The following is a 22,396-nucleotide window of genomic DNA, read 5'->3' on the forward strand; positions in this document are numbered from 1 at the left end:
CAGGGATGATTCCCCTGATTGTGGATGTAAAACAACCATATTGGTGTTTGCCAATAAAGGCTAATAAAACCCTGTATTTCTCTTGTGTACTACTTCAGAAAAAATGCTGTCCACAAATTGTTTGGGATAATCCCTGTTTAAAAACATATCACCAATGTACCGACATTCTTCTATGAAGTCATCTGCATCGGTTACCATTCGTGCTGCACGGACCATTTGCCCCTTAATAACTGCTTTCTTGACATGTTTAGGATGATTACTAGTGAAATGCAAGAACTTATTGGAATAGGTTTTCTTCCTATATATGCTAGCCTGTAAATAACATTGTGCTGAATTTTTTGTCAACAGAACATCCAGATATGAAATACTGTCTCTTCCAACTTTATAAGTAACAAATGGTCCATGCAGCACAAATGGTAACCGATGCAGATGACTTCATAGAAGAATGTCAGTACATTGGTGATATGTTTTTAAATAGGGATTATCCCAAACAATTTGTGGACAGCATTTTTTCTCAAGTAGTACACAAGAGAAATACAGGGTTTTAGCAGCCTTTATTGGCAAACACCAGTATACATCCACAATCAGGAGAATCATCCGTGAATACAGTACAATTAAATACACAGTCCAATACAAATAGGTATGGTAATATAGGTTTCATAACAACATACACCAAGGATTCTGTAGACATCATAGACCTTATGAGGAAAAACTGGACATTTATCAGGGGAGACACTGAACTAGTTAAAGTTCTAGGTGTATAACCCTCAATTACTTATAAGAGGGATCGTAATTTAAAAGACTGGTGCAATGCATGTTCCAAAGTAGTGGAGAAAACCCAAGGAATCATGAGGAAATGCAATCATGAGGAAATGCAATATGTGCACATATTGTACTGACATATTAGAAGTGGACTGTTTGTCAATTATGGGCATAGATATCAAAATTACAGGTCAGTACAATTGCAACACAATGGGTGTTGTTTATGCGGCAGTATGCTTACACTGTTTAGCCTTTTATATAGGCAAAACAGAATGAAAATTAAAACAGCGTATTTATGAGCATATATATGAAATTAACAAACAATCGCACAACAATGCACTATATAGACATCTGGCACAAAATCCCACACATAAATTCAAGTTTATAGTACTGGAGCAAGTACAACCATCTCCAAGAAAAGGTCCTTGGAAAGTAATTTTAGAATCCAGAGAATATTGGTGGCAAGTCTTTTTAAATGCCACACATTTTCCGGGTCTAAATGACTCCATTTCTATTGCAAGCATTTTAAAACTTAGTCTGCAATAGATAGGGCATTGTGCAATGGTAATTATATAAAATATCATTATTTTAACATGCCTTTATATAGGTTTTTTATATATTTACATATTCATAATCACACATTTAATGAAACTGATATTTATTGAATAATTGATTTTAATTGGCATAAGTAGTGGATATAGATTATTGTATAAGACGTTTCTTTCATTGTAATGGTTGTCTGAAGAAGGCTGGTGTCACAGCCGAAAGCGCTCACCTATTTAATAAACTTGGATTTACACTTTTACTTGGAATTTGGTTTCATCCATACATTGGAATACCGTTGGATTGCTATTGCACTGACATTTCATCTCTTAGAACAGTCCTGGGGCTATTTGCTCCAACTTTGACTAGGCATTTCAGCCAACATCTCCAAATCACTGCTACAACCAGTACAGAGCCTGGAGTTCATTGGTGACCAGTTGAACACAGTAAGTGAGATTGCCACTCTTCGTACACATTTTGTGGACACAATCAAGTTTAAGGTAGAGCAAATTCTTGTTCTTCCTGTTCATCCAGCCAGACTTGATGTTCTTCATTCCACATTGCTGCAGTCCTAACTATTGGGTAGTCCGCTGTCCAGTCGGCCCGAATACCAAAGTATATGGCTGACGTCGGTCAGGGCGCATTAGACTGACGTCAGTACGTCAGGGTACTAATGCGCATGACCGACGTCATATCCTCAGTCTTTTTTGCCGCATGGTCCGATGCAGAAGCAGTTTTGCGAGTGCAGGTTGGCGTTCTGAAAGTTTCTGAAGTCAGAGTTTCAGACCGAATCAAAGTTGGCTAAGTACCCCGTTGGGGATATTTTGGTTTTTCTTGCCTCAGTATTTAACCGGATGTCAGAAAAGTGAATAACTGTATTTCTTGTGGGAAACAGATACCTCATAGGGATTACCATACTTTGTGTATACCTTGTTTAGGGCCTGAGCACGACGTTGTTGGATGCCGCTCTTGTGCTAGGTTTAACAAACGCACTATTAAGAGAAGGTTAGACTGTGCCAGGTTAGTGTTTGGGAAGCGTTGTAATTATAAAATGCCGCCGGATGCTCCGGCCGCTTCGCCAAAAGCGCAAGGACAAAGCAGCAAAGCCTAGAATGGAAGAACCGACAGTCCCGGACGTCGGTTCTTTAGAAGGCTCAGTGGAGCCGGAGGTTCTGCCAGGAGTTTCTTTGGAGTCTCAGGGAGAGACTTTACTGTTACAGGATGTGTCCTCTCAGGAAGTAGGCCAGGCTGAAGGGGCTTCTCAGGTGGCTGTTCTTCCCTCTCTTCCTAAGGTGGTTAGGGCCTCCCCTTCTGTTTCCAAGGCTTCTTTAAGAGGCAGGCCTAGTTTAGCTTCAGTGGGGGTTTCTCCGAGTGTTTCAGGGTCTTTGCCTAAGAAGCATATGCTAAAAATGGCAGAGGATTTGATTACTATGATTAGAGGTTCTATGCCCCCTCCTGATAAGAGGCCTAGGGTGGAACCTGAGTTTGAGAGTTTTGAGCAATGTTCGAGGCTTCTGAGTCTTCTGAAGACTTGCAGGAGTATCCTCCTTATTCTGATTCTGATGTGGATGATTCTACTCCTTCAGCTTCGCCTCCTGAGGATTTTTCATTTTCAGAGACTCTGCATTCCATGAGGGAGCATTTTAAATGGGAAGGTCAAGATTTCTCTGATTCCAGGAAGAGGCTTAGGGAATTCTTGTTTTTACCCCAGCATAGGCCTTTAGCTATACCTCCTGTTCTGAATGTGGTAGAAGATGTTTTTGCAGAGGCTTCCCTGAATCCTGATTCTTTGCCTCCTGCCCCAGTTAAGCCGGATAGGTACTATAGGGTGCCTGAAGCCCATAAGTATCTTTTTAAGAGTCCTAGGGCAGTCCCGGAAACTGTCTCTCAGGGGCCTAAAGGTGTGAAGGCTTCTGTTGTTAAAAATCCTGTTCCTCCTGATAAAGAGGCAAGGGCTTTGGATAGATGGGGAAAGAAAGTGTATACTTCTTCCACTTTAGCCATGAGTGCGTTGAATTGTCAGTTTCACATGTTAAAATATCAGAATTATCTCCTTTCACAATTGAAGTCTAAGGTGGATGCTCTGGCTGAAGGTATTGATTGTAAAGAGTTGCAGGATTTAGTTCATGTGTCTGAACAGGTGGGTAAGCATTCCTTGCAGTGTGGTTTTGATGCTGTGCAGGCCTCCTCGAGGGTGGCTGCCACTGGTTCTGTTCTTCAGGCACGCCTGGTTGAGGGATCAGAATTTAGCTGAGCATGTTAAGACAAGGATTTTGGATGCTCCTTTACAGTCTGATGTGTTGTTTGGTTCGCCTGTGGAAGCAGTTTTAAAGAAAATGGAGGACAAGGCTAAGTCTATGCAAACTGTTAAGGATTTTTTGCAGGTGCAGCCTCCAAGTTTAGTAGAAATTGGCCTACTAAGGGATGGACATATCCTGCTTATGATTCCCAGTCTAGGGGTAGGTCTAGACGTGGTAGGGGCAGAGCTCAAGGTTCTTTTAGGCCTAGAACAGGGAGTTCACCTGCTCAGACTTCTGGTGAGGGCAGGGGTCAGTCCTTTCGTAAACAGACCCAATGACCTGTCTTTTCAGCTGCCAGTACATTCTCGCCTGGCAGCACCTTTGGGAGGAAGGCTGTCTCTTTTCAAAGAAAATTGGGATTTAATTACCCAAGACAGATGGGTTCTGGATATCATTCACCACGGTTACAGGTTTTATTTCCATACCTTGCCTCCTTTCAAAGGCATGCCAAACATTCCTCCTCTACAAAGAAAAGAGGCTCACAAGCAAATTTCTCTGTTGCTCCAAATAGGGGCCATTCAGCCAGTTCCTGTGCCAGAAAGGGGCCTAGGATTTTATTCTCGCCTGTTCCTAGTACCGAAGAAGGGGAACACGTGGAGACCAATTTTGGATTTATCTATCCTCAACACTTATCTGGACATTCCCAAGTTCAAAATGTTGACGTTACAACAGCTTTTACCTCTACTGGGCAAAGATCACTGGATGGTAACTTTAGATCTCAAGGAAGCTTGCCTTCATGTGCCTATCAGACTAAGTTGCAGGAAGTATCTGCGTTTCGAGCTGGAAATTCTCATTATCAGTTCTCTGCATTGCCCTTTGGCTTATCTACTGCCCAGAGTATTCACAAAGGTTCTGGCTCCAGTGATAGCTTACTTCAGACTAAAAGGAATTCAAATCTATCCTTACTTGGACGACTGCCTGATTCTGGCTCAAGAAAAGGAAGACCTTTACAGCATTTGGAATTTGTGATAGCAGTGCTAAGATGCCTAGGGTATTCTGTGAACGAAATAAAGTCCAGTCTAGTACCCTCTCAAGACATGTGCTTTCTGGGTGTGAGACTGAATACAGCAGCCCAGATGGCCTTTTTAACCCGGACAAACAACAGAATCTTTCCAGTTACTTCCATCACCTATCTCTTCAGTCCGGGCTGACTGCAAGGACAGTCCTTCAAGCCTTAGGGTTCATGGCATCTTGTATTCTGGTGCTTCCCAATGCCAAACTGCATATGAGGAAGCTGCAATGGTATCTCAAAATGTATGGACACAGCACTGCCAGGATTTGGACACTGTCATTCAAATAATACCTTGCATTCAAAAGGAATTTATGTGGTGGGCTCAGGAATGTCACCTAAACAAGGGACTCTCTGTGACCTGGCCAGAGGCGAGTCAGATTCTAACGACAGATGCCTCAGACATTGCTTGGGAGCTCATCTAAATGGAAAGTGGATACAAGACAAGTGGCCTGCCAGACTACAGCATCTACATATCAACATGAAAGAGATGTTAGCAGTCCAGTTTGCATTAATGGCTTTCAAGGAGTTACTTCTTTCAGGGCAGGTGTTGATTCTAACAGACAACACAACTGTCATGTGGTACATCAACAAACAAGGGTAACACATTCTTACCGTTGTGCAGGCAAGCAATGATTTTATGGGAGACTGCTCAGCTTGCAACTAACTCTTCAGGCAAGGTTTCTGCCAGGAGCACAGAACTCCTTAGCAGATGTGTTAAGCAGACAAATCATGGATCCCCACGAGTGGAAACTGGATCTTCATGTATTTCAGAAATTGACAGTGTCATGGGGAACTCCAGACATAGATCTGTTCGCTTCTCCACTAAACCACCAGCTGCCAAAGTTTTGCACAAAGAGGTTTCATCACACAGCTTGGAAAGTGGATGCTCTTTCTTTCAGTTGGAAAAATCTTCATGTGTATGCCTTTCCACCTCTGCCTCTTCTCCCAAAGGTGCTCCTGAAGGTCAGGCAAGACAAGCCAAGGATGATTTTAATAGCTCCAGATTGGCCTCGGCAACACTGGTACCCATTACTGAGGAGTCTGGTAAAGAAGCCTCCATGGCCTTTACCTTTGATTCCACACCTGTTGTCTCAGAGGGACGGTCACCTGCTCAATGTCAAGCTACACTCTCTTCATCTAACAGCCTGGCATATTCTGTTTTGAAACACAGCAGGTCTCAACTTCCTCAACAAGTTTTAAATGTGATTATGGAAGCCAGAAGACCTAGTACAAGGAAAGTGTACGCAGAAAAATGGAAGAGATTTTTATTTTGGAGTGCAGCAAACAATTTGGAGATTTCTGAGCCTAATTTGAGTGTGGCTCTTCAATATCTTACTGAGTTATTGGACAAAGGTTTGTCTTTCTCTTCCATTAAGATTCATGCTGCAGCAATTTCAGCTCACTATGATATTGACCCACCATTGTTTTCGCATCCTTTGTTCAAGCAATTTCTTAGAGGGGCAAAGAATATAAGACCCCCACGAGCTCCTACTCCTGCTTGGGATCTCAATTTTGTGTTGGAGAAACTTACTCTACAACCTTTTGAGCCTGCGGCTACTGCTGAATTGAAATACTTGTCATGGAAGACTGCTTTTTTATTGGCCATTACTTCTGCAAGAAGGGTTTCTGAGTTGCAGGCCCTTATGGCGGTAGAGCCTTTTTTGATTTTTCATAAGGATAGGGTATCATTACGTACTAATCCTTCCTTTATGCCTAAGGTGGTTTCTAGTGTGGCTTTAAACCAAACTATTCATTTGCCTACTTTTTATGCAGATCCCCAAAATAAAGGGGAAAAGATTTTGCACACTTTAGATGTACACAGGCAATTGCGTTATTATTTAAGCAGGACTAAGGATTTTAGGCAGTCTCAGCAGTTGTTTGTTTCTTTTGCTTTGAGTTCGCAGGGCAAGCCTGTGTCAAAACAAACTATTTCTAGGTGGATTGGGTTTGCATTGCATTTTGTTATTCCCATCATGGCAAGGAGATTCCAGCTGGGATTAGGCCTCATTCCACTAGGGCTACTGCCACTTCAACAGCATTTCTAAGGGGTGGCAACTAAGGATATTTTGGAGGCAGCTACTTGGAGTTCAGTGCATACTTTCTCTAAGCATTATCACCTTCCTCTCTACTCTAAGTCTAGGGCTGGTTTTGCCACAGCTATTTTGCAAGGCATGTTGTCAGCTCCTGCTTCCTTATGATTTGCCAGCCTCCCTTACCTCTGCTTTGGGATTCTACCCAATAGTTAGGACTGCAGCAATGTGGAATGAAGAACATAGTACAGTTTTGTACCTACCATAAATGTAGATGTTCGAGGATCCACATTGCTGCAGTCCAATTTACCTCCCTCCTTCCCTCTGTGTTTAGGGGTGGTTGTGTAGGTGAGGTTATATTCTGGTAATGTTGTATATATTGTACATATTTTTGGTGCAGGTATATTTGGCCTTGTCTTTTAGGGTCTTCTGACATCTGGGGCAAGAAAAGACTGAGGATATGACGTCGGTCATGCGCATTAGTACCCTGACGTACTGACGTCAGTCTAATGCGCCCTGACCGACGTCAGCCATATACTTTGGTATTCGGGCCGACTGGACAGCGGACTACCCAATAGTTAGGACTGCAGCAATGTGGATCCTCGAACATCTACATTTATGGTAGGTACAAAACTGTACTTTCTTCAGCTTGTAGGTTTGATGACACTGGCCAAAGCCTTAGTTCCTATGGCATGTTACTATAAGCATGTTCTCCAATGGACTCTAGCTGTTCTGCAGTGTGCTCTATTCTTCCCAACCATACTCACTTGAGTATGCAGAAATCCTATTCATTGGTGGATTTAGTTGGACTAGCTTTACCTTGGCTGTCCTTTTATTCTGCTTCCTCTTGTGGCCATTATGACCACGGACATTTCCCAATTGGGGGGTGGGGGCATTTTTTGGGACAGATTGTCTGAGGGACTAGGTTGCCCCAAGAGACCAATTTGCACATCATTGTCCTAGAGATGAGTGATTCTATTATAATTGCAGCCTTTCAAGATATTCTCCTTGTAAGGACTATTGCAGTACAAACCAACATGTTTGTGGCCTGGTACAGCAACATACAAGGGGAAAGCTGATTTTACTCCCTTTGTTGAGAAGCAGTGAAAGTGTGGCAGTGGACGATGTCCTCCAACCGCTTTCTTGTGGCAATGCACATCCTTGGGAAATCCAGTGTACTAGTGGGAAATCTCAGCAGGTCCATTTTGTTACCTCACAAGTGGTCTCTCAGTGAATCAGTGGCAGAGAAGATTTTTTGTCTTTGAGGCCAACCTTGCTGCAATCTCTTTACATTTCTTCACAAGTGCATTAGGTATTTTGCCCTGGTCCCAGATGCTCTACTCCACATTTGGCCCTTCAGTCTCCTTTATTCCTATTCTCTGTTACTTCTGATTCCAAAATTATTACAGGAGGCACATCAGTTGAAGAGCTCAGTTATCCTCCTTGCCCCTTTCTGACCTCACCAAGTGTTGTTCCCCTTCCTTTGGTCTCATCTTTACCTGCCATGGATACTGGACACCAGTCCAGACCTTCTCTCACATCGCAATATTCCAAGCCTCAAACTAACCACTTGGTTTCTCCAGTTCCATTCATGTCTAGATAACCCAAGCTTTCCTTCCTGGTTTGATGTCTTTTATCTTCACAGAATGCTTCTACAAGGAAGATCTACAGGAGTAAATTAAAAAGATTTTCAATTTGAGCTCTTCAGAAGAAAATTCACCCTTTTCACTGCTCCTATATCTTCACTTCTGGAATTTCTATCTTCTGTTTTTCCAAGAAGGTACTAGTTTTTCCACAGTCAAAATACAATTAGCAGCCATATCAAATTTTCATTCAGGAAAAAAATGCTTCCTCTTTGGCTTCTTCCAAATTGTGCAAGGCTTTTCTAAAGGGTACTTTCTTACTCAGACCTCCAGTGAAAGATCCGTCATCTCCTTGGAATTTGACAGTTGTACTTCAGGTTTGACACAACAACCCTTTGAATCTTCAGCCAAAAATGACATAAAATTGTTGTCTTGGAAAACAGCATTTCTAGTAGTTGTTGCATCTGTGGGGACAATTTCCGAGCTCCAGGCTCTATTTTCCAAATCCTCTTGCATTGTTTTTCACAAAAACAGAATATCTTTATGAACTAATCCATCTTTCTTACCAGAAGTAGCCTCTGAATCAAATATCAATCAAACAGTTTGTTTGCCTGTCTTCTTCCCTAATTTTTCAAATAAGGGAGACAACATGCTACATCTTTTAGATATGCATAGACCACTACATTTTTATCTACAGGGGACAAAGGATTTCAGGAAAACAGGCCAGTTTGTTTCTTTCTCGCCAAACAGATTGGGATCACCAGTTTCTAAAGGTCCCCCTGCCAAATGGATTACTGATTTTTCTTTTGTATGTACTCAGCAGGACCTTACCCTAGCAAAGCAACCAAAGGCACATTCAGCTAGATCCATGGCCACTTCTGGTGAGTAACTTCCATTGATGACATTTATGCATCAGCTACCTTGTCTAGTGCTCTTACTTTTATTGCTTATTACAAACTAGATTTGACCTCGAGAAGGAGAGCTGCTTTTGGTTAAGCAGTTCTCCGGAATATCTTTCCATGAGGACCACCCAAGGTTCACATAGCTGGGACTCTGTCCCATTTGTTGAGGAAGAATGAAAAGGGCAACATCAGATATTAAAGTTATGTATTCACCATAACTATGCATCTGTGTTGTCCATTTTCATTTTTCAACTCCCCACCTTCCTGCCCCCTTCCTTTCATCTTTTGGAGGGATCTTATGGATATTTTGGAACCTTTTGTTCCAGGTTTGAGCCCTAGTGTTACTGTTATTTTCTTCTTTGTACTCTATCTTAGGATCTATAAGGTAGCAAATTCGATCTGAGGTACTGTAGGCTGACTGGGGCATTATGGGTAGAGGGAGGAGCTTGAGAGTTGGATCCAAAACGCTGCAGTATGAGGCTGAGGTGGATCTGTAACCCATACATTGAGGAAGACTGAAAATGGACAACACGGATGCATATTTATGATGAGTACACAACTTTTAACAAAGCAATTAAATTTCGGACCATTATTTAAAACTTCCACCAAAGTCACAGGACAGGTATTCTCATATTTAAAATAACTAAATAATGATTCTACACTTAAAACCATACAATCATTTATCACACCTCAATATTGAAATAGTTTCATGGTATAGCCAAGATGTTTGTGTAGGTATTAATTCTGTCACAGCACTTCATGAATGGAAGACAAGTTCTGATGTAAAAGCAATTCTGGCACAGCACCTTATGAATGGAAGACAAGTTCTGATGTAAAAGCAATTTTGGCACAGCACCTTATGAATGGAAGACAAGTTCTGATGTAAAAGCAATTCTGTGACAGCACCTTATGAATGGAAGACAAGTTCTGATGTAAAAGCAATTCTGGCACAGCACCTTATGAATGGAAGACAAGTTCTGATGTAAAGGCAATTCTGGCACAGCACCTTATGAATGGAAGACAAGTTCTGATGTAAAAGCAATTCTGTGACAGCACCTAAGTTCTGATGTAAAAGCAATTCTGTGACAGCACCTTATGAATGGAAGACAAGTTCTGATGTAAAAGCAATTCTGTGACAGCACCTTATGAATGGAAGACAAGTTCTGATGTAAAAGCAATTCTGGCACAGCACCTTATGAATGGAAGACAAGTTCTGATGTAAAAGCCTGACAGTTTTTTTTATCACTTTTGAAAGTTAACTGCTCTCTCGTGTAAACTTTGTGCAGCATGATACGAGAAGCCAGCCAGGTGCTGCGGTGTTTCTTTTTCTATTACTTTACTGATTCTTAATTCCTCATTTTATTGACCACTCTGCTGCATTTCACTTTCAGTGCAAGATAGCATTCAGTAATGGCTAATTCCCATACTTTGTGTGTTGTAGGCAAATTGCAGCCATAAACTGTACTGTTAAAAGATCATAGCTCTGGACTACAATTTATCCAATGCTTTCCATTTAATGACTTAGAATAGTATTCGTTGCACTTTGCAGAAAATATTAGTTTACGTTTAATATGGTATCTTTTTATGTTTGTTTTCAAGACTTGGCAGTAGATCAGTATAAAGGCATTCCATTATCAATACACACTACAGAGGATTGTTCTTCATTCCGTAATTTACTTTCTGCTTGTTTGTTACAGATATCAGGTCCATGGCACTCTCACTAAACTTGGAGCTGGATCCTATCTTTCTGAAGGCATTAGGTTACCTTCATTCCAAAAGTAAGGACTCTGCTGAAAAACTGAAGGCACTGCTAGACGAATCCTTAGCAAGAGGAAATGATTTTACATCTCGACCTCCCCAGAAGGTATGAATGTGAAAGTGTATTTAATCTGTTTTTTATTTTATTTTTTGAAAATTTTAACATGCTTATAAATCAATTTAAAGACAGTATAGTTTCTTCTTTCCCATACCACTGTTTTGTATTCAGAAAGCAATTTGCCTACAATTATTAGAAGCTCACAATATGTTGCTACATTCTTGTCAGTCAATCGCAGCATGTTATCTTATTGTGTTATACTGTTACAATTTTTCTATGAAACTGTTTGTGAGTAACCCAATGAGTAATGCATGCATCATTTTTATGAATAGCATATGAGCACACACTGGTTAAATGACCTCCTGTGGAACATTTAATTTGAAATTCAAATAGGACAAAATAAGTAATACGTCTGCATTTGCTTGCTAGTACTTTTGCTGATGTTTTACACTGTGTACCATTCTACACAGATCTTTTCTGCTTAATCTGGTTGACAGTGTTTTCTGTGCCTTAATATAACAATATATTACTTTCACCAGTTGGGTTTCTAAACCTTGATTAAATCAGAAGTTCAGTTCTTCAGATCGAAAGTTAGAGTTTTAAATCTTCATTTTAATCCGAGAACATCATTATTGAACTCTATCACAAACCACCTGCACAATGTGATGTTTGCTTGACATGCTACTTATTGTAATAGACATGAAGCCCATCACTGGGACATCAGCATCAGAATGGGGGCATGTTTAAATGTTCCTTATAGTTCCCTCATGCCTAATATGGTTTCTTTAATTTGGCACATACACTTTATATTTTGTGGTCTTTGACCTTGTCTTAGAACCTGAGAATAGCCTACTAAACTAAGTATACGCTAAGTGGTCAGTATTTGCTCAGTCTTAATTTGAGACAACTTTCTTTTAAGACTGCCATCTTCTTTTAGAGAAGGATGGAGAAGAGGAGAGAGCCTAAGATGATTTTTTTATAATAAAATTGAAAGAAATACTGTTTGTCATCCCACATATGCACTGAAGAAGTAAAATGCTACAGGAACTTGAACTTAGTTCTACACTGATATTGACAGGAATTCAGATGGATGAGTTGTAATGTAAGATTATGTGCACTATAATTTCACACTCCATTTGCCAGATGATTATTAAGAACTGAAGTAGGATGTGCCATATTTTTATGAACTAGGTGAGTTCAGAAGTTTGGGGAATGATATGCTGTAGTAGTTCACAAGAAACAGTCTTAGTTGTTTGTGTGTGTGTGTGTGTACACCTGTACATACATATACATGCATATTTTGTAACCGTGGACACTGAGAAGGGTGTGATAACATTTATCTGAGCCAGACTAACAAATATTTGTAACCGCATATTGCCCATATCAAATATTTTGTCACTGCTGTCCCCGCATAATTAGTTATCACTCTGGCCAAGTCATCAGAGACCATAGTTCAGTTCCATTTTATTTATTATTTATTTATTTATAAATAAATAAATAATAAACAGTTCCATTCAGACACAAATGCAAAAAAGTAAAACAGTTTGTACTGCATTTAGCAAAACTACAGAGAAACCTGGTAAAAAGCATTTCACATACCAAACATATGCAAATGAAGTATAACAAAATTAAAATAAAAAAGAAGTAAGACCTAAAAAAACATACCCCATAAAAAGTTAGTCAGAAAAATGAATTTCTATCTAGTTCTTGAAGTATAAAAAGATAAAGCCCTGAATATGACCTAGATGTCTACAGTTCAAGTAGCTAGTCAGGAACTGGGAGTTGCCAGTATGAAAGTGAATGGCCAATGCTGACTCGGTCTTCCATTTGGGGGGATTCATGGTGCTACATTTGCTAGCAGTAAAAGGATGCTTGCAGGTGCTGAAGGCAGTGATGTGACAGAAAAGTGGGCTTAGTGCTGCCTTGCCAATAATGGTAGTCCTCAATGAGCATGTAGGTGGGAGCCTTGAAATGTGATGTAAATGCTGTTGTCAGCCACCTGAGCAGGGTTAGAGCTTAAGAGGAATTCCCTTACACTTTGACAGCCTGCATCTGGGCAGATACAGTGACACAGTTGCAGGGGATGGGGATGCCTTGTACTTCTCTGAAGTAGGGACAGTTAAGGTTCAACCCTGAAACATGGATGTCTCCAGTTTGTGTGTTTTTGCGGGGGGGGGGGGGTGAAGCAGGGTCTTCAGCCTTTTGGAGAGAGTGTACTACTCCCACCTAAGCAACCCATGGATGGGAAGACAGAAGGGTACCAACTCCTCATGGCTGCTGAGATGATGGCCACCCTGCAGTCAGTGATATAGTGGAGATCTTATAGAGGTGTAAGGTGCTGGGTGAATTAGAATTGTTCAAAACCTGTGGAGACTCTGTGGCTGCTTTAGGAAAATGTATATAAGAAAAAAACTGCATTAACAACAAACTTGGCTCTTTTTAAAGAAGAGTGTATACAGAAAAAACATATTAAACTAACCAAAATACATAAACCTACAAAACTGTGAAATTAATAACAATCCTCACCAAACCACAAAAAAATTACCATTTAAAAAAATGGACAACAGGCACTTACTTCATAGCAACAGTTTACGGCAACCATATGAGATACGCCATTAATAAAACTTACTGAAATGCCCTTCTGAAAATGCAAAATACACCCTTACTGTATCCCACTGAAATGGCTATGAAACAGCTAAAATGAAAAAAAAATGGATAACTAGAATATTTGGTGGTCTGATGTTACATAAATGAAATATCTTCTACTTTACAGTTATTGAATACGTTTTGTGACTGATGGCTATGCTTTTCATTATGAAGCTCGGTCTGTAATTTCTTTCATGTAGTTAGTATTTGTGTTCTGTGCGAGCTGGCAGGCACACTCCCCCTCCGATCCTATTTATTTGCATTCTGTGATGGTCTGTTGTAGCTTGATGCCACCATGTTATTCTTTTTCCAGTGTTGCAAAGTTTGAATAAGAGCAAATACTGTTTAAATGTTTTTAAAATTATTAGTTTCTCTCAGTTGCAGTGACCTCTGAGTGAGGATGATAAAGCAATAGAGGTGTGGGGGAGTGGTTGGCTCACCTCCCTGCAAAATATTTGTTTAAATGTTTTATATTATGTCAATGAAAGTGTTTCTTGGAGAACTGTTTGAGAGAATTTTTTGTACTTGACAAAACAGTTCTTTGATTGTGTGCGAATGGATGTTTTAAAGGAGTGTGAAATCAAGGTGACTGATCCATTGCTATAATTCAAATATGTAATCTAAGCATTCAAAGGCAAAGAGAAAGGTGTCCTTTCTGATATACAAAAGTTAGTACTTACCATAACTATAGATCTTTTCATTCATGTCTGTCCAATATGACCAGTGGGTCCTCTGAGCTGATCATCAGATCCAATCCAACAGCATCAGTTCTCCAGCCCCTTCAAACTTTTTCTTCCCATAACGCATCAGCCCCCTAAGCTACTTCACATCTCATTTGACACCTGAAAGTCAGGAGAGCAACAGCAATTTAGTAGCCATGGTTTAGGAACAGTGCTGTAGAAAAGGGACAATCCTTCAAGTCTTGCATAAGAGGGATGGGGGAAGGTGGGAGTGTTTGCCCTGTTCTTCCCATAATATCACCCTAATATGTCTTTTTCCTATCACATTAGTCAGCAAACTCTATCTTAGGACAATTAGTACAGAGGTCGATTATGGGAAAAAAATGTTAAAGGAGCTTGAGCGGCACTTGTGAAGGTCAAATCAGATCCGACAAGCACTTAGTGCCCATCGGTTGTATCGGATGGACAAGGATGAAAGGGATCTGTCATCATGGTAAATATACTTCTGTTTAGTAGCAGTTAATATATTATATGCAAATATCTTTATTTTGAATTTTGAACTGCTCTCTGTCCAGATTCCCTCTGTGTTGTTATTTTGACAGACATAGTTTGCCAATAGCTCCATCACAGTAGCAAAAAGAAGACAGTAAGCTACCTTGTTTTGTTCCCCCTCTTTTTAGTAATTTTTTCCTGTGGTAAAGTTATCCCTGTTTTGCTGTAGATTTTTTAATTATTTTATTGTCTTTTTACAAATTCTGTTGGAAAACCAAATTTGTCTAGTACTCCAAAAACACAATTCCAGCTTACTAAATCAACTGTCATGTTTATAGCCAAACTGAAAATTACCATTTATCACTTTACAAGCATAATCTATTAATTTTTATACTATTTTAATAACTTGTGTCTGCCCCTTAATTATAAATCCTGCCTGATCTTCATTTAAGTAAAAATGTCCACCTCTTTTTATCTTTGTGATAATATACACTAAGTTCTTTATTCTATTGTCAATGTATATTTGACCACATGTGAAAAAATAATAAGTAAGGGTTGTGGATGGATGAATCTATATTTGTACTAGATTTGGTAGAAGCACTTTTTCCTTGTATTCTTAATAAAACCTTTCTCAATAAATATGATTTTGTATATCTCTGTTATACGTTAATTACCTAGAGCTTTGTTGTTTAACTGTTTTATTTGACTAGGTTTTTCTGCAGTTATTGTTTTCAGTAACATTTCAGTATTATTTCATTGCAACTGTTTGTTTTTAATAAAATTAATAAATGTAAAACTTATTTAATACATTATTTTACTATACTATGAGCTGTTTCCTTTCTGTACTCATTAATAATCTCATAACAGTTTTAAGTATCCTCATATACTCAAGGTCTTTTACCAAGTTATTATCAGCATTTCTAAGCTTGGACTATATCTAAAAATATATGCTAGCATTCAAAAAGGTTTGGTCTCCTCTCTGCTGTGTTACTGTGGTTCTGGTGATAATTCAGAGTGATTCAGTGCACTGCCACATTAGTTAGGTCAAGTAGAAGAAAAGATGTGTGCTGTGTTTTGACTCCCATTCACTCCGGTGGAAGGATCGGGGATTGCAGCATCACTTGGAGGTAGGTACTGCAAAGTCGAGTGTGTATGTCAATGAGGTCACCCTGCAAATATGTCTCTGTATGTATATATGCGAGGTTGGCGAATATGCCCTTACCCCAATTTTGTGCCGTCTCTGAGTTAGTATATACAATTACCAGGGAGTGGGGGTTGCATTGTGGCTTGCAATGATGTTAGTTTATTTGTGTTTTTTAAAAAGATGGTTTTTGCTCTTTTCAACCTTGAGGTTGATTGTTTGGCAGTCGACTTTGGGTACTTTCCATTATATATAGTACATCCATATATAATATGTATGAGTATGTGGTTCTGTGTGTGCATATAGGGGCATGTTTGTAGCTGTCTGGATGTGTGTGTGTGTGTGTGTGTGTGTGTGCGTGTCTGTGTGTGTGTATTGGAAAGTGTGTGTAGAACTGGGATACATGGGTTTTAGGGGAAGCACTAGCCTGGTCAAATCTGATAGTGCAGTGTTTGATTCAGTGACTTGATAATGAACTAATGAAGTGTTGCTCTGAGAGGGTTTATCATGTCTCTGAATCACAGATTATGGCCATTTTGCTCTTATACAATTCTGATTGCCCAGATAGTTCTAGAAGGGATAATCTTTCTGAATCCAGGGGATATTTTCTCCTTTTTTACATTTTTAATATCGCCACATCTAGATCTTTTTGAGTTAAGATCACTTCAACCCACTTAGTTTTGTTTCTACACCAAGAAAGAATTCTACCACAGAGATATGATTTTGGAGATGGAGCACTAAAGCTGCTCATGCCCAGTTTGCTTGAATTCTACTACCTGACAGCCAGAGTCTCGAGCAGCTTGTAGCTAATGTGAGCAGCTGGTCACACTCAAACTCTAATACTAATTCAGCCAAGTACCTACCACACACTAACTGCTCACCTCCCAGAAGAGGAAGTGCTCACGAACTAAGTAAGTGGGGAAGGAGAATGTGGACAACAGTGTTTAAGTTTAGGGTTGGGAACAGGAGTGTAGTGCAGAGGGGACTTAAGATTTAGGGATGATAGGGACTTTAAGTTTATGGACTGGGTGGGAGGTTTTAGGATTAGGGCTAGAAAAGATCTGGATTTGGGAGAGATGATTAGTTAAGGGAGACAAATTAGTAGGAGTTACAGTAGTTGCAAAAAGAGGGTGTGGCATTGAGGATGTGTGTCTTGAGCAAACGTATATCAGGCACATGTAGTAGACCCTTCTAGAGTTTGTAATGTATGTTATGTCATTCTGTACTTCCCACTATCATTAAATGACAAATGTCAGTCCACTAATTAATTTAAAGATTGGTTACTTAAGATATGTTTGTACTCCCAAGTACAACTTTTTATAATTGGCTGTTATTTTAAAGGTAAGTGTTTCATGACCTGATACATTTAAACTGTAAAAAATGAAAATATATTTATTTAAAATTTGTTTGCCAGGGTAGAGCACTTATCACATCTCTTTCTTTATTGCCTTCATGATTACATTTTCTAATTTTCAGCTATCCTTCCTTATTCCTTACCAGATCCTTTTCAGTCACATAAACCTCTCTAGTCTCACTGTCCATTTTTGTACAAAAAAAGGGACTTTTGGTCTAAATTGTGAAAAGACTTGATTGATACAGGGTCATTTTTTCTATTGGAGGTTATTGTAGTCTGAATTGTGATCATTGTTAGTTGGCTACATTTTTGTCAGGTTGTTTGAAATGTATAGGATGGATAAAAAGCCAAATTCCAGATTTAAAAAAGGCACAATATTCCCCCACAGGACCCAGATGGACTTTGTGTAGTTTGGGAGCTTCTCATTTGGACAGAGACTGTAATGTTTGCAAAAACTTACATTTCTTGTATGCAGCAATGCAGAAACTGAAGTTAGTATTAAAATGGCTTATTCATATTGACTTGGCACCAACAGAGCCCAAGGTAAGGCTTCCCCAGAGCTTCTAAACTGGACAGGAATTATTCAGGCTAATGCTTTCTGGGTCAGCCTTAATGTCTTCTTTCTGCTCATACAGGTCTCTAATGGTGACCTGCTCCATTACACTTGGAGCAGATAATGACGGCTTTTTTCTAGATACGGTTTTAGTATGGTGTCCTTTCACCTCTGACAGTACCCTACAGGACAAGAAATCTCCTCAATTACTCTGAAACCATTCATCTTCTGAGCACTGCCTCTGCATTGATAGTGTTGGAGTCAGTGCTGACTACTGCTACTTCAGTCCTTTCTTTTTGGACAGCTACTATGTATTTCACACCCAACGCCCTTAGCACCGGTGAATTTGTTGGCACCAACCTCATTGATGCCAGGGATCACTAGGCCCTTAGATGCTCAACATGGTGTGATTTCAGCACTGACCATCTCTCTCGGTGACATTCTTGGTCTTGGAACAGCCTCATTTCAACATCTGTGTGCCAAGTGTCACATCTTGGCTTTGGTTTTGGAGCCTTAGGTGCCAACAGTCTGAGACTGCCTGGTTTCTTGGTGTAGACTTTAGTATCAGTGAATGGTCATCATTCTCTTTACTGCTGTAGTAGCCTTAGTTATATGGGTTACATCCTGCATAGGATATAGCAACAGACCAACTTCCAGAGTTTCATGGTACTGTCCACTCAACCAAACCATTAGTTAGCTCAAGCTGAGTAAACACACAAAAAATGAATAGGATGGAGGGAGAGAGCAGCTACTGTGGCACTGATCATTCAGGCAGATACTGTCTCAGTAACTTTATTTGCACACTATGGTCATCATAAGTAGGATTGCCATAGCTTAAAATAACTGGTAGGTGGAAAAGGAAGAGTCCAGGATCCTTAAAAAAATTCTCAGTAAAGTCTGTCCCAGACTTGGAGAAGGACTATAGTTTATAATGCCTTGTAAATGTATGCACAGAGGACTTTCCAAAAAGCCATAGATGAAGCCCAAGGCCCCAGTAGAGTAAGTCTTGACCCTGCCTGGAATAGTTTTGTCATAGTGCGAATAACGAAAGGTAGTAGCCTGAAACACCCATTTGGAAATGGTCTCTTCTGACACAGGTTGTTCCTTCTTACCTTCACAATAAATGAACAGCTGATCAGAAGTTCTGAAACATTTTTTTCTGTCAGTATAGTCCATGAGTTGTCTGTGTACATCCAGAGTAGGAAGTATCTTTTTCTCCCTCATTTTTAGGTTCTGGAAAGAAAATGTTGATTGATAGACTGACTTAGGGTAAACTTGGATACTTCTTTAGGCATAAAAGAAGGATTAGTTCTCAAAGAATCCATATCTGTGTAGAAGATGAGATAAGGTTGACTCACAACAAGAGCTTGCAACTCTGATACTCTTCTTGCAGAAGTAACAGCAGTGAGTAAAATAGTTCTCCATGTTAAGAACCTCAAGTCAGTCAGATGAGCTGGTTCAAATAGAACAAGTGTTAAGCTTCTCTAACACAAAATTAAGATCCCAAGGAGGAGCCACCTGTTTTCTGAGAGGCTTCCTATGCAGAACCCCCTTTCAAAAACATTTTCATATGAGATTGCATGAAAGAGGGTGATCCATGGGCAGACTTGGTGAAATGTCCAACAAATGAACCTTAGTAGAGAATTTAGACAGACCAGAGGAAAGCAACTCGCACAAGTATTGTACAAACAGAGAAATACAAGCCTGGAATGGGTTCTGGTTCTTTTGTTGACAACGACCCAAAAACTTTTTCCGATTATTAATGCATGATTTTCTTGTTGCAAACTTTCATGGCTCCATTATTACCAGCTGCCTATCCTCAGTATATAAGAGACTAAAAGTTATTAAGACCCTGTCATGCAGGCAGTCAATTGTATGGGATTGGGACATATAAAGCAACCCTGATCTTGTGCGAGTAAATCCACTCTGTAAGGAAGCTTGTGGTAATTGTCTTTGTCTTTGGCCATTTCCAAATGAAGGAAGATCCATTCTTGCCTGGGCCAGAAGGAAGTCAACACAATAATCTTTGGGGAGTTCTGAATCTTCAGAAGTACCTTGGATTTCAGTGGAAAGGGTGGAAAAGCCCTCAGGGATATTCCTCTCCAGGCAAAGGCATCAGTCTTCCAGTCCTTCTTGCATGGAGTTCTGGAACAGAATTTTAATAGTTAATTTTTTAGAGAGAAGGCAAAAAAGGTATACTTGAGGAATTCCTCAAAGATGAATATAATCTTCTGATTTAGTTTCCATATGTGTGGGTCTGCTGTAGTCTTATTCAGCTTGTTTGCCATACAGTTTTGTTCTGATGGAATGTAATAAGCCTGTATAGTGAGATAGTGGTATAAAGCGATATCGCATATTAACATGGCTAGTCTGCAAAGTGGGAAAAATTTGGTTCCCCCATGCCTGTTTACATACCACATCACTGTGGTATTGTCTATAAACACTTGAATAGGTCTCTGGGAGCGTAGATGATTCAGAGAGGTAAGAGCATTGATAAGAGCTAGCATCTCTTTTGTATTTGTGTATTTTGGTTTGTCTTTGTTTGCCACAAAGACCCTGGATTTCTTTTTTTATGTCCATTGACAAGCAAAGTCTGAGGCATCTCAACTACTTTGGAGCAGGAGGGGAGAGTGGGAAACCTGGATTGTGAGAAATGTGATGTCTCCACCATCTGATTTCTTTTTACAACACCCAGAACTTGAATCTGAATAGTGTTAATACTGAGGCCAGTGAGATTTCAGATACCACTTTTATCTTTCTTATGTGTATTCTTGCAAGTGGTATCATGAGAATCATGGATACCACGAGAACCAGAATCCTGAGATATTCCCTTGCGGAGACTAAAGTCTAAGTGGAAAACCTTAGAAATAAATCTAAACATTGATCTATTTTTCCTGTGGAAGAAAAGCTCTTTGTACAGAAGTGTCCAGCAATTCTGTGAGGAGTCAGAAAAGACTTGAATGTGTTCTGTCTTGTATTCCCAGCCAGTGTAGGTCTCTGACTCAACAGAGAAGATTCCTGACAGTTTAAAAAAGATATGCAAAGATGAGCAAGTCACATAAGTAAGTGAAGATGCCCTGAATTCTGCTGTGGGGTCACAGAAGCTACACACTTGGCCTGTCCACCACTGCTCCAAGAGTGTTCACAAAAGAGTAAAATAGAGAACTGATAATGTGCTCAAGATGCGCAAAACCATAAGAAACATCTGAAATCTGGATGAATAGGAATGTGATAATAAGGTTACTAAAAAACAATGAGTAGTGACTTGAAATGTAAGTTAAATTACACAATGTAGATTTTTCTTCACCGGAGGAAACTGATGCCAAAACATTCCTTGTACTTCCATAATTAGTCAGATTAAACTTCAGCATATGGGTCTGGCAGCTTTCCCATCTTTATAAGAAGGAAATGGATTAGAATTAATGAAGTGTTTAGCAGCAGCTAGTTTCACTAAAGCTATAGCTGCTGGGTCAGGTCTGTGATTTGGTTCCTCAGTCATTCAAGTTTTTATAAATCAATGTGTTAGAAAATTCTGGAAATTCCAGCTGTAGCAAATTGTAATATTTCTTAGAGACTGAAAAACTTCAGTATTCTCTCACTGAAAACATTGATGCATTTTGGAAATAGTCTCAGAGAAAGAGAATCCTTCACAAGGAGACAATGATACCACCCTGTCTTCAGAATCTGAATCAAAAAACCTGAGTAGAAATAACTGCATCTGTCCCTTCAGATTCAGTTTCTTGTAGCTCTTCAATAAAAGAGAAATCCATTTTTCTTTTACCAGAAACTGTCTTACAAGAAGGGTCAAGAGCCTGCCCAAGATGCTAAGCCAAGCCCAGTAAATTACTGACTGATACAGGAGAAGATAAATGTTTACTTTGTGTGCCAGCAACAGCTTCCCCAGGAATGAGTACAATGTTCTGGTTAAGCAAGTGGTATATTCCCTGCCACTTCTACCATGACCAGCAAGAGTGGCTCTCCCTTACCCCCTGAGGGGACCCAAACAGTTGCACAGGACATGACTATCCCCCATTCATGGTGTCTGTATGACTATATCAGAGAGATCTGAAGAAAAAGATTAGTGGTGTGAGGAACCAGATTGACCACAGCATTGTCAGACACCTGCAGCTGTGGCAAAGGCTACATAACAGTTTTCTTTTTTGGTAGCTGGGCAAAGGTCCAACTGAAGAACCTATACTTTGTTCCATGATCAAGCCAAAAACGATGCTTATTTCCTGGGGAAGTTTAGCAGCAATGGTCAGCAAAATAGGAAAGCAGCAAAAAGTAGCTTTTTCACAGAACAAAAAGAGTAAAAACACTACTTTCCTCACCCTCAAAAACTATAAGAACCACAGTTTCTACAAAAAACAAGTAGTCTTAAATAACTTTTTAACACAAATTTAAAAATGTGCACTCCAGTTTAAAAGTACATGTGAAATATAACTTGCAATTATTGTGGAGCTTTTCTCCCCGGGCCTCCACTGAAAATGTGCTCTTCCTGGCCCATTGGACTTCCCTGATCATTAAACTTAAATAAAAAAGTCACAAGTCTGTCAACATTTTTTTCTAGCTTGACAAATAA

General features: G+C 39.7%; 1 protein-coding gene across 3 annotated transcripts in view; it reads left to right on the forward strand.

Annotated features, from left to right (window-relative positions):
- Positions 1–22,396, forward strand: part of INTS12 (integrator complex subunit 12) — a 523,496-nt gene that overhangs the window by 136,057 nt on the left and 365,043 nt on the right. For all 3 annotated transcript variants that reach the window (XM_044061307.1, XM_044061305.1, XM_044061306.1), the window contains exon 2: positions 10,830–10,996. In XM_044061307.1, coding sequence (XP_043917242.1) covers positions 10,841–10,996 — 156 coding nt within the window. In that variant the 5' untranslated portion in view covers positions 10,830–10,840. The remainder of the gene's footprint in view (positions 1–10,829; positions 10,997–22,396) is intronic.

This window comes from Protopterus annectens, chromosome 2.part0 (genome assembly GCF_019279795.1).
Source record: "Protopterus annectens isolate FY-2018-M chromosome 2.part0, PAN1.0, whole genome shotgun sequence".
Classification (NCBI taxonomy): domain Eukaryota; kingdom Metazoa; phylum Chordata; order Ceratodontiformes; family Protopteridae; genus Protopterus; species Protopterus annectens.